General features: G+C 58.0%; 1 protein-coding gene across 2 annotated transcripts in view; it reads right to left on the bottom strand.

The window, feature by feature from the left end:
- Nucleotides 1-975: 975 nt before the first annotated feature.
- Nucleotides 976-12047, bottom strand: part of QSOX1 (quiescin sulfhydryl oxidase 1) — a 41915-nt gene continuing 30843 nt past the window's right edge. Inside the window, exons 9-13 of one of the 2 annotated variants that reach the window (XM_068985714.1) lie at nucleotides 9648-9770; nucleotides 8724-8871; nucleotides 4974-5153; nucleotides 2470-2693; nucleotides 976-1633 (exon numbers count right to left, since the gene is read on the bottom strand). In XM_068985714.1, the coding sequence (XP_068841815.1) occupies nucleotides 1625-1633; nucleotides 2470-2693; nucleotides 4974-5153; nucleotides 8724-8871; nucleotides 9648-9770 (684 nt within the window). In that variant the 3' untranslated portion in view covers nucleotides 976-1624. Of the gene's footprint in view, nucleotides 2694-4973; nucleotides 5154-8723; nucleotides 8872-9647; nucleotides 9771-12047 lie in introns of both variants that reach the window. The other variant, XM_068985713.1, reaches the window with a different exon arrangement.

Here is a 12047-nt window from a genome sequence, read left to right as displayed (position 1 = left end):
GCCGGTGGATGCCTAGCGCGGGGACACAGAGAGGGAACTCTAGGGAAGAAGAGGCCCACAGAGAGGCTCCAAGCCGCTATCCACTCGCGCGGTCAGGCAGCTAAAGAGGTGAACCAGGGCTATCAAAGCAGGGAAGTGGGGGGTCAACCCCTCCCCACCCGGCTGCCCTAGCAGAGGAGCAGGCCTGGCAACCCACCTGCTCCATCCATCCGGTGCCGAGGCCATCTGAGCAGAGGAAGATGTCAAAGAGAAAACCCCAAATCGGATTGAGGCTCCTGCTCCCCGTTAATGAGGTTCATTATCAGCGGCTCTGATCCTTATAAAACCCAGCAGGCCAGATTAGGGGCAGCCTCTCTAATCTGGCTGACTCCTCCCTGCTGAGCAGCCAGTCCAGGCCGGCTCTCACAAACAAGTCCTCTCTCCTTCCTCCAGGGACAGCAGAGACGTAGGCCACCTGGCTGAGGAGGGTCAGGCAGGTGAAAGCCAAGGTTCCTGGAGCAGGACTGAGAGCATCCAGCCAGGGGCTCCCTAGCAGAGTGGGGAGGAGGTGGTATTGAGGGGCTCCGGGCACAGAGAGCTCTGTGGGCAGTGGGGGATGGCCCGTCCAGGAGTGAGGGGCTGTGACAAGGCCCCTTGATCCCCCATGAAGTGACTGGATCCCAGATGAGGCTGGGTTTTGCATATTCTCTCCAGACCTGGACGGGCTTCCCTGGGTGGCCCAGTGGTAAAGAATATGTCTGCTGATGCAGGAAACACGGGTTCGGTCCCTGGGGTTGGGAAGATCCCTTGGAGGAGGAAATGGGAACCCACTCCAGTATTCTTGCCTGGGAAATCCCACAGACAGAGGAGACTGATGGGCTACAGTTCATGGGGTCACAAGAGCTGGACACGACTGAGCGAGTCAACAACAGCAGTCCAGACCTGGACGCTAGTAGCAAGTTAAAGAACACACCGGTGCTTGCCTTAACAAAATAATTTATTCCACAGCCCCCGCTAACAGTGGAGGGGAGTGGGAATCGAGCCTGCGGTCGCTTTGGCTCCCGCCCCCCAGTCATAGATTAGCATCTATTTTGGAGACTAAAATCAAAAGACAGAAGACCCAGATCGGAGAGATGGGTTGAGCCCGATGCGGGAAGCACATTCAGAGCAAAGGCTTCACTGGCCCTCTCACAGCTAAGGCACTAGAGACCCAGATAGCCCTCCGTAAACCCCACACCCCAGCCCAGTACCGTCACATACCGGCTCCAGCCTGTGTTCCTCCTGCACCCAAGGTTTGGCAAGGGAGCCAGCCAGAGGCACTCCTCCCAAAGACCTCACCTGGGAGAACAACAGGATTTCCAGAAGCTTCCAAAGCCAAACCCCACCCGGGGGCCGGGGGGGAGGGTCTGAGGGGCTGGAGGACGGGCAGGCACAGAGGGCCACAGGCAGTCCTTCCTTCTCTGGCGCAAAGGGCTCTTTGCAGCAGGACAGACGGAGTCCTGGGAAGCAGGGAGGGGGTCCACTCCAGTCCCGGGGCCCCTCCTCTGGAGAGGGGAAACCTTGGACACTGCAGCCTCATTGGCCCCAGTTTAGGGCCAACACCAAGCGGGAAACACTGAAGCTTCGGGGAGAATGAGGCAGGACTTCAAATAAGCTGAAAAAGAGGAATTTGGCGCTGAGAGGCCGGGGACGGAGCCTCCCGACCCCGCTGCCCAAGGGCTGCCCTTGCCTGTGCTGGCAGATGAACCCAGGCCCTCTGCACGTCTCCCTGTCTATGGACCATCCCTTTCCAGAAGCCCCAGGGAGGTTTCACCTCAGCCATTGGTTTTGCTGGGTGTCCCTGGACAAGGAACAAGGGGAGGGAGGCAGAGAGGGCTGGAAGAGCCCATGGATGGCAGCTTCCTATCCTGCCCCTCTCCCGGGTTGGACAGTTCAAGCAGCAGGGAGGCTGGTATAGCCCTTCAGAGCCCTTATCCTGGCCCGGAAGTAGGTGTACACGGCCAGCAGGCCCATGAAGGACAGGGAGTAGAGCCCCACGCAGAGGCTAATGTCCAGGTGGGAGAAGTTCCCGCCCAGCATCTGCAGCCACTGGCCCTGGCCCTGCCTGGCCCCAGCCTCGGGCTCCCCATCAGGGATGCCCGCCAGCTGCTGGGAGCTGCGGCCCACTCGGCCCAGCTCTGAAGGGCCTCCGGGGAGGTTCCTCCCGGCCAGGAACTCGGCCAACAGCACGGCTCCTGTGTCTCTCCTGCTCAGGCGCTGCTCCCCCTCTGGCTGCTCCAGCTTATCCCTCTGAAGCTCCACTGCGTGCTCAGGAGCGCCCGGGTCTGGCTCATCTGTGGCCGCACCAAGGCCAGCCTGCATCTTGGGGTGACTTGCCCCAAGTCCTGCCACTGGGATGGAGGCTCCAGGGGCCTTTATCCCTGAGCCCACCGGGATCTCAGCCTTCTCAGGGGCCAGGGTAACATCTCCGGCTGCCAGCTCCAGCTCCACCTGTTTGGGGATGACTGCCATCCTCTCTGCACCCCTCCGGGGGCCTGGCCCAGCTGAAGGAAGGTTTAGGACGGTGTTGCTTGGGGAGAAGTGGGTCTTCAAGAAGTTGAGGATGTTGTCCAGGTCCCAGACAGGCGCGCCCTGGCGTTCATTGTGGCAGGCAGAACAGAGCTCACGGGGCGGCCACTGCACCTTGGGGAACTGGGGGTCCTCGCTGGGGGCGCCTGGGGAGAGAAGCACACACACAGGCTGCCTGTGACACGCTGGACACCCAGAAACCCAGATCTCACCCTTCCATTCACGATGCCAGCTCCCTCATCTGCACAAAGCAGGCACCGCTGCCCCGGGAAAGGATATGCATGCGAGAGGGCAGATAACAGACCCAGCACAGGGCCTGGCCCACAGCGGCGCCAACAGTAGTGCCTGTCTGGACAAGGAGGTTCCTCCCCACCCCCACCACGCCAGTTTCTCCTCCAGCCACTTCCCCGTGTTAACCCACTGTCTCTGTCACCTTCGCTGCTGGTTTGTACCCACGGGCCAGACAAGGGAAAGGTGAGAAGACGCAGAATGATTTGTCTGGCAGCCTTTGGTAGGTCCATTAGCATTAACCCTCTTTGCATTTTTCTGAAAGTTCCCAAATTTTACAGGAGTAAAGATACATTCTTTTTGTAATGTTTTTAAAGCAAGAGTTCAAGGCACATGGTAGTTTCGAGGCTTCTCCTGCACCCCCTGCAGCCCTCTGGGGTAGGTAGCAGGTAGTGGAACACTGGGCTTCCCTGGTAGCTCAGCTGGTAAAGAATCCGTCTGCAATGCAGGAGAGCCCAGTTCGACTCCTAGGTCAGGAAGATCCCCTGGAGAAGGGACAGGCTACCTACTCCAGTATTCTTGGGCTTCCCTAGTGGCTCAGATGGTAAAGAATCTGCCTGCAATGCGGGAGACCTGGGTTTGATCCTGGGTCAAACCCAGGTTGGGAAGACCCCCTGAAGGAGGGCATGGCAACCCACTCCAGTATTCATGCCTGGAAAATCCCCATGGACAGAGGAGCCTGGCGGACTACAGTCCATGGGGTTGCAAAGAGTCAGACACGACTGGGCAACGCAACAGAGCACAGTGAAATTTCCTCCTCAGGTGGGTCCCAAGGGCTGGGCGCCTGGATGGGGGAAAGGACACTCAGGAGAGAGACAGGAAGTTGCCCTTCCTGCCAGGCTGCTGGTGCCCCAGGCGGGGCCAGCTCTGTGGGCAGAGCCCCAGGCTGAGCCCCAGAGGGCCTGCCACCGGCCCCTTGCCCAGGGTCACCTGGGGAATGGCAATCAGCCCATCTTTCTTGGAGGAGGCACCTCTCCTAAAAGGTTTAATAGGGGGAAAAAAAAGTGGTTGGACAGAATGAAGCAGCAGCAGCAAGTGATGTAAAAATCAGAATGGTTATGTCTGGGGAGGGAGCAACATGGAGATTCCAAGGGTTCAGTGAGAAGTGATGGCGAGCAGACCTTGCCAAGTGAGCACTCCATTCGCACCTGCTCATTACTGTTACTGGCTGATCTGAAGGGCAGTCCTAGAGAGAGTAAGGGCACTGACTTCCTGGCCCTCCAGCAGCAGCTGGGCCCCCGGGAAAGCCCGGGAGCCTGCAGGTCACACGAGGCTGGAGGCTCAGATGAGCTTTTGGTGGCAGGGGCGGGGCAGGGGCAGGGAGAGAAGGGGTGGGAGGAGAGATGGCACGTGTCTTCTTCAGAAGTCCCCCAGGAGGCCCCAGGAGATTCAGACAAGGGCAGCCGCCTGCACGCCACCTGCTCCACCGGCTCCTTTAACCTCGGCCTGCCCTAGGCCTTCTCCCCCGCCTCCCACCCCGGAGGTCTGTCCCAGCCAATCGCACTTCCTCTCTCCCCGCAGAGCAGCCCAGGCTTCCATCCACAGATGGCTGCTGGTCACCCCTGGAGTTTAATGCTTTTGTCTGTGGGACCCATCAGACTCCTTAACACGGGGGAATAGAAACACTGTAAACAAGGGAAACGCAGAAGACAAGGCCTCCTCCTGTGAGAATCGGTCCTTGGCTTCCAGGAAGGTTTTTCTTCTCAAGCATGTTTTATCATTAGACCCCTCCCAGGGGGGTGGAAAAACCCAGCTCTTTTCTCTTTATTGGTTTGAGAATGGTGTCACTAGCCAGAAAGCAGAACAGGGAAGCCAGGAAAAGGGACCCCAGCGGGCCAGAGGGAGTGGCTGTGGTGCTGGGCAGAGAGAAAGCAACGGCACTGGAGGCCCAGGATCTCAGAGGCCGAAACCTCAGTCTCCTCATCTGGAAAATAGGTCTAGTGATGCTGGCGTACATTAGCAGGGCTGGGAGAGCCCGTGAAGGGGCTCCGGGTGTTAAGTAGCACCGTGACACATGGAGTGTCACCTAGGGGGGCAGTCAGGGTCCTGTCTCCTGCCTCTGGTCCAAGACTCCCAAGTTCCCCCACCTCACCTTCCCTCTGCAGGTGACTCCAGCCTCGGAGGTGGCCCTTCCTTACCTGCAAGGCGAGCATTGACCTTGTTGTGGCTGGACCAGAACCAAAGGATGGCGCTGTTCAGACTCCCCACCCGGTGCATGGAGCGAGAGGCCATCTGCTCAAAGTGGCCAGCGCACTCTCGGCAGCCGAAGAAGAAGCGGACGTAGCCCCGGATGGCTTGGAGGACCTCCTGGGCCTTGGCTACAGGGAAGAGGAGACGTCAGTCACTGGGCGCCCTGCAGGTTGCTTGGCCCTGCCTACCCCACCAGCAGCCCCATCACAGGCCCACCATGGCCTCCTCTGCATAGGGCACACACATTGGGCCCAGCTGATGCGGGGACTGGTCTCTTTGCCTACTTCACCTTCCACGGGTGGTCACGGCTCTGACTCCATCTCTCCCCCAGACTCTCAAAGCTCAGTTTCCCTTGTCTGCCTCTTATCCAGGCCCTCATCACTTTCTGACACTTAGGATAAGTCCAAACTCATCATCAGGACACTCAGGCTCCTAGAGATGTGGCAGAGTTAGGCAGGGGCTGGAGCGCCCACCACCCGACCTGTGGGTCCCTACCCTGCCCCTCCTGCTTCAGGCTTCCTGTCGTGACCTGCTCTCCATTGCCTCAGGCTCTACACACCCAGAGCGCATCCTGATCGGGCTCTGCACATCCCCTAATTTGTCTCCATCTCGCTCAGCCCCCTCATGCCCTCCCCCTGGGCTCTCTGGATTGGCAGCATCACAGGCTCTGAGCCTCTTCTTGCTCCAACATGGGCTCCTCCCTAAAGATACCACTGCCCCTAGACCTGCCCTTCTTGAACCCCTTTGTCTTCCACACTCCACACACCTCAGGGCTGGAGGTGGTGGAAGGACCCTCCCTGCTGCTGGCTGCATCCAGACTCTGTCTCCTTCCTGCAGTGAACCCCCAGCCCTTTAAAAGCCTGTCTCCCAGTCCCACCCCTCCACCCACTGGGACTGCAGCACCCTGCTCTCTGTCGGGCTCATCACCACTCCCCGGACCCTTGGTTTCAGCAACTTCAGTGTCCACACCAAGCTGTGCCTTGCCTCTCACCTCCTCAGTCCTCTCAGCTCCTGCGTCCACCCCCATCGCTCTCCTCGCCTGCCCTCATGCTCTATATCTCACCCCTCTTGCCTTCTCCAAGATTTCACTCTTGTCCATATTTTCATTTGCTATGGCATCATCCATTTCCTCCTTGTATGGGCTCCTTCCGACAGGAAAAAATAACTACAATAAAGAAATTTCTCTCTGACCGGTGTCATACCCCAATCACTCCCCCAGTACCTCCAACTTCTCCCCGGCTCTTCCACTAAACCCCTGAAATGGCTCTTGCCAGCGAGGTCCTCCCTTTGTACCACCTCCCCCAGCACAGCACCATCCACTCAGCCAGGTCCTCTCTCTCGAAACTCTTTATGTTGGGGGCCTTCTTGAAATTGCAACGGCGGCTCTTTCTTAGTCTCCTTTGCTGGCCCCCGCTCTCCACCGAGCAGAGGTCTGGAAGCTGAATGCCCCAGAACTCGGGCCTATTTGCACTCTTCTCTGCCCACCCGCTAACGCATTCATCCAGTCCCCAGGTCTTAACTGCCATCTACATGCTGCCGACCACAAGGTGTGTGTCTCTGTCATGGACCTCGCCCCGGAACTGTGGGCGTGACTGTCTGCATCTCCATTCAGAGATTCCACAGATGCACACGGTTCTGCGTGCCCTCTCCCCATCTACTACCACCCCCGAGCCTTCCCACTTCTTGGCTCATAGAACCATCATCCACCAGACGTTCAGGCCCAAGTCCAGGGTCCGACCAAAGTCCTTCATCCCACACATTCTTTATCCACCTCACTGAGTCATATCAGCTCTGCCTTTAAAACATACCCAAATCTGCCCTTCTTACACATGCTCACCTAACAACTCCAGCGCGAGCTGCCACCGCCTCTCCTGGACAAGTTCTACCACGTCCTAATTGGCTGCCCTGCTTCCACCCTGTCCTGCTCTAAAGTCCTCCACCCAGTCCTCTCTCTAAAGCATCGATCATGCGCATCCCTCCCCTGCCAATGGTCTCCAGTAGATTCTCATAATGCAGGGACTGAAATCCAATTCCCTCCCTCCCCAGGACCTCCAATTGCCCACCTCTTCTCCTGCAGCCCCCCTCCTGGCCCCCTCTGGGGCTGCAAACACGCCTGACTTGTTTCCTGCTCTTTCCAGTCCTTGACCTCTGCTACGGACTGAACTGTGTCCTCGAAAGTTTTTATGCTGTAGTCCTAAAGCCAGTCCTTCAGAATGTGACTGTGTTTGGACACAGCATCTTTAAAAAGGTGAGTAGGTGAGAATGCGGTCCCTGGGGTGCATCCTACTGCAATATGACTGGTGTCCTTGTAACAAGGGGACATTTGGACACAGCCAGGAACACCCACAGGGAGGACCGTGTGACGACCCAGGGAGACGATGGCCATCTACAAAACCAAGGAGAGGCCTCCGTGGGACGCACCCTGCCAACGCCTTCATCATGGACTTCCAGCTTCCAGAACGTGAGCAGACACGTTTCTGTTGTTTAAGGCCCAGTGCGTAGCAGCTCGCTGTGGCAGGCTGAGCAGATCCAGGCAGCCCAGGGGGGCTCCCGTCCCAGACATCCCCCCACTGGTTCCCTCTCACCAAGCAGGTCTCAGCACTGGGCCCCTCCTCAGAGGAGCCTCCCCCAGCCAGCCAGCCTGTCTGAACACGCAACCCCTCCTCCGCCCCTCACCCCGCCACGGGCTCTGTCTTCCTCACAGACTCACCGTCACACCTGAAGTGATCTATCTGTGTGTCTACTGTCTGTCTCCCGCCACTGGAATATTGTCCCCTCGAGCCAGGGATGTCTTGCTGCAAGCACTGCTATACCTGACCCCTAGCACGGGGCCTGGCTCTTCAGAGACACTCTGCAAATCGTGGCTGACAGGCCGGCTGGCTGTCCGCACGCCTGGCCGCTCCTCCAGTTCCCTCTGTCTCCACACAGGCCATCTCCTCCATCCGGGACTCCGGTCCGTCTTCCCCCTCAATGACCTCCTCCTGCCCTTCCCAACGTCGTGGAGCACTCCCTCGCTCCCCCCCCCCCCCCCCCCCGCACATCCTCCTCTCCCTGTTGCCCCTGGGGCCTGGCACACGGCCCGTCAGCCCTGTGCCCACCTGCCTCACAGTCCATTGGGGGCAGGCATGTCTCTCCCACCTTTGCGTGCTCCAGGCTGGGCCAGGGCCTGCGTGAGCCTGGTCCTTCAGTGAACAGGGGCTGAACTGGGTGCCCACCCACTCAGCCGTTTCATGTGGCTGAGGGGCAGGGTGAGTGATGGAGAGCAGTTGTTTTGGGTACAAAACAGGGCAAAGGGGGCAAGGTTTCCCTGGCTTCCCCTAGAAAATGATTTTTTCAGGGGAAAATACAGTAAAGTTGTTCAGAGTCCACGGTATTAGCTGCATGAATTGTGAAGAAGACACAGATTTTTTCTTTATGGGAGTATAAAAAACAGAACTAGATCATAAAGCAAGCTTGTGGCTTTGAGAAAACCAGGGAGCAGCCGCACACCCCTGAGTTTGTGAGGCACCACCCTGGGGGCCACGAGCAGGATGGAGCGGCAGGACAGAGTGGCCTCCAGACCCTCCTGCTCTGGGTCCACACTGATCACGTGTCCCCGGCTGCAAACGCAGACTCCCCTAAGTTCAGGCCTGCAGGGGCGCCAGCAGAGGGCGGGATGGGGTGGGCTGAGGCGCGGGGGTGCCCGGGCCTCCACTCACCTCTTTCCTGAGAATGGTCTACACCTTCCTGAGCTGCCTGCACGGTCAGGAAGTGGAACAGGATCCACAGGGAGCAGGGAAAGCCCCGGAAATGCGGCTCACTCCCCTGGCAGCCCACCCAGTTCACCTTCTCCGCGATCACAGTGCCCTAGGGGACACACAGGAGGGTGAGTGCACGTGCAGAGAAAACAGGAACTGCGTGGGGAGAGCAGCTCGCAGGAGACTCCAGGTCTGCGTGCAGCCCTGACACAAACGGTCCCTTTCTCAATCTGTCACCTCGAGGTGGGCGTTTCCCTTCCACTGGTGACACCCATCAAACAAGCAGGAGGGCTGAGACTGTGACACAGACCAAGTCACGTCCCTCCCCTAGCCTCAACCTCCCCCCCCTGCAGAATAAGCGGTTCATTTCCAAGGGTCCTGCAGGCATGTCACCCCCCGCCACACGCCTGTGAGGCTCTGCACCTCTGCTGGCTGACGTGCCCACCTGTGCAAACAGCGGTGATACCAGGAGCCCAGAAAGCGCCCCTGGAGAGAAGCTGTGCTGAGGAGCCTGGCAGGCAACAGAGGGCTGTGGTTAAAAAGCTCTCCCACCAGGGGCATCTCACAACCAGCTCTAAAGTCCAGCTTAACTGCTTACTGGCTGTGTGGCCTTAGACACACACAGAGTTACTTGACCTCCGCTTCTTCATCTGCCCAGTGGGAATAGTATCTGCCTTCCACTAATGTTGTGAGGATTAAGTGAGGTCTGGAGAGATAGAGCTCAACAGATGGCGGTTCACTCGTGACCAGCACAAGGACTCAACCAAGATCACGGCCTCCTTCCTAAATGCGGACTGGTGAGGAGGTCAGAAGGGACAAGGTGGACCCCTTCTGCTCCCATAGATATGGAACATGGAGGAGAGCTTCTTTGCCTCCCAGACTCACCTCCTTCCTGCTGTCCAGCGCATTTTTAAAGAAACCGTAGGGAATTTTCTTTCTCTGCTGCTTCTTGAGCCAGTCGTTCATGGAGTGCAGGAAGTTCTGGACTAAGGGCCGGCCACGGAAGTACTATGGAAGCGGTAAGTGGAGAGTGAGAAGCAATTCCCCGGGAGTTCCCCTGGGGAGGGCAGTGGGGGTGGGCGGAAGGGGGCTGAGGTATGTTCTGGAATGTTCCAAAAGCACCAGGAAAACATCCTAAGGCCCAAATGTGAGAAGAAACAAAAACACCCAAATGTGGGCTCCTCACTCACTATCTTTGCCCTGGGACACCTGGGAAGGTGAGGCGGAGGGCTGGGCAGAGGCGCTCAGTAGGGGTGGGCCCTCAAGGCCACCCCCACTCCAGGCTGCAGGCTGGGGCTCTGAGCCCTGACCACACGCCCACTGGGGCGGAGGCCAAGCACTTGTGTCACTGCCCAGGGCGGCTGGGACCCCTGGGCCACACAGGCCTCTGTTCAGGTAATCTTCTGAAAGAGCAGCTGATTAGCGAACTGACCAGCTGGGCTGGGCTGGCAAATGGCCTTTCATTTGTATTCCACGGGCTGCCAGTGGCGACCAGGCAGCGCAGGGGCCAGAGCGGAGATCCAAATCTTGATGGGAACTCCCCGTAGTCTCTGAGGAGCAGGAAAAGCTACTCTGAAGATAAGTCAACTCAAATCTGATTAGTATCAGCACTTTAAAACCACAAGGACTCCAGGGAGGAGGATGGCTGTGTTGTGTGTGTGTGTGTGCACGCATGAGCACACGCATGAGCATGCCCGGGGTGGGGGAGGAGAGAGGGGGCTGCAGCAGCAGAGCAGGTCAGGAAAATCACCAAGAAGGTCAGGAGGACAATATAGAGAAACTTGGGGGACAAGAGCACAGAGAAACATTTGTAAGAAGAAGGAAGCTGAAGACAGGAATGATCCCTAAACAGAAAAACCTGCCAAGGGATCCAGTCCTCTGAGGGAGTCATGGCATGTTCTTATCAAACCTCCAGGCAGGACACTGTCCCTCAGCGGGAGAAATGGCCAGAAAGAATCCTGTGCTTTGACACACTGTCTCTTGGTCAGCTCACACTGGCCTCTGGGTTCTCAACACAAATTTACAGCTTCAAGTCAGCGTTTCCTCACTGACCTTCACCCGCTGTCCTGATTAGGAAAGAGGATGCCCTCTAAGGCCACAGTGTCAGGAGGGAGGATGAATTAAGGGGCTCTGGACCGCAGGGAGTCACCCTGTGCTGGGAGCAGGGAAACTCTGGTGACCACATGCCACCTAGTGGCCAGTCCTGCCAGCTGCTTCCATGAGGGAGCAGGGAGATCCTTGCTGGGCTGCAGGGCCAACCCACAGCCGACAGGTCCCCAAGGCTGCGCAGGCGGAGGGAGCTCTATGCGCCCCAGGCTTTCTTCAGTGCCCCAGGCACGCAGTGGGCAAGGGTGACGGTTAGCTCACACACGCGTGTGATGCAACGACGCTAGAACCCACCAGTGGAGTTTTGTTCTGAGAAATACAGATAAGCTACAACAACAAAGGAGCACTCTTCAGTCTGGCACCTTGTCAGAGGCCAAGGAATGGTGTGTGTGTGCGTGCGCTCAGTCATGTCCGACTCTGTGACCCCATAGACTGTAGCCCACCAGGTTCCTCTGTCCATGGAATTTTCCAGGGAAGAGTACTGGTAGTGGGTGGCCATTTCCTACTCCAAGGGAATCTTCCCAATGCAGAGACCTGAGTCTCTAGCACCACCTGGGAACCCCCTCAAGGAATGGTTCAGTTCAGTCCAGTCACTCAGTCATGTCCAACTCTTAGCGACCCCATGGACCACAGCACGCCAGGCATCCCTGTCCATCACTCCCAGAGTCTACTCAAACTCAACTCCATTGAGTTGGTGATGCCATCCAACCGTCTCATCCTCTGTCACCCCCTTCTCCTCCTGCCTTCAATCCTTCCCAGCATCAGGGTCTTTTCAAATGAGTAGCTGCTCCTATTACTGCTACTCAGGAAGAAGCAACTACGCAACAAGGGTAGGGCCCAAAGTCCCTACAGTCTCAGGGGCTGTGCTGCTCGGCTCAAACAGAGGCCTCCAAGCCCGTGCCCTCTGGCCCACGGCTCCTACCTCGAGCCTGCCTCTGCCCCAGGGCCAGCCCTCTCCTCTCTGAGGGGCGTGTCTTCCAGCAGGGAGGACTTCACCCCAAACTCAGTTCCAGCACTGCTGAGGGCAGAAGCTCGGTGGGCAGCACTTAAGCCTCTGCCTGGTCAGGACTTTCCTGGGTCGAGTTCTTTCCCCTCACACGGGGGTGGGGGGCGCAAACCAAAAGCAGCTCTGAGTCCAGCTGAGAGACGCAAGCAGCACTCAATTGACAGCCCCCCTGG

The sequence above is a fragment of the Capricornis sumatraensis genome, chromosome 14 (assembly GCF_032405125.1).
Source record: "Capricornis sumatraensis isolate serow.1 chromosome 14, serow.2, whole genome shotgun sequence".
NCBI lineage: Eukaryota > Metazoa > Chordata > Mammalia > Artiodactyla > Bovidae > Capricornis > Capricornis sumatraensis.
This window is presented reverse-complemented; position numbering and strand designations above follow the sequence as displayed.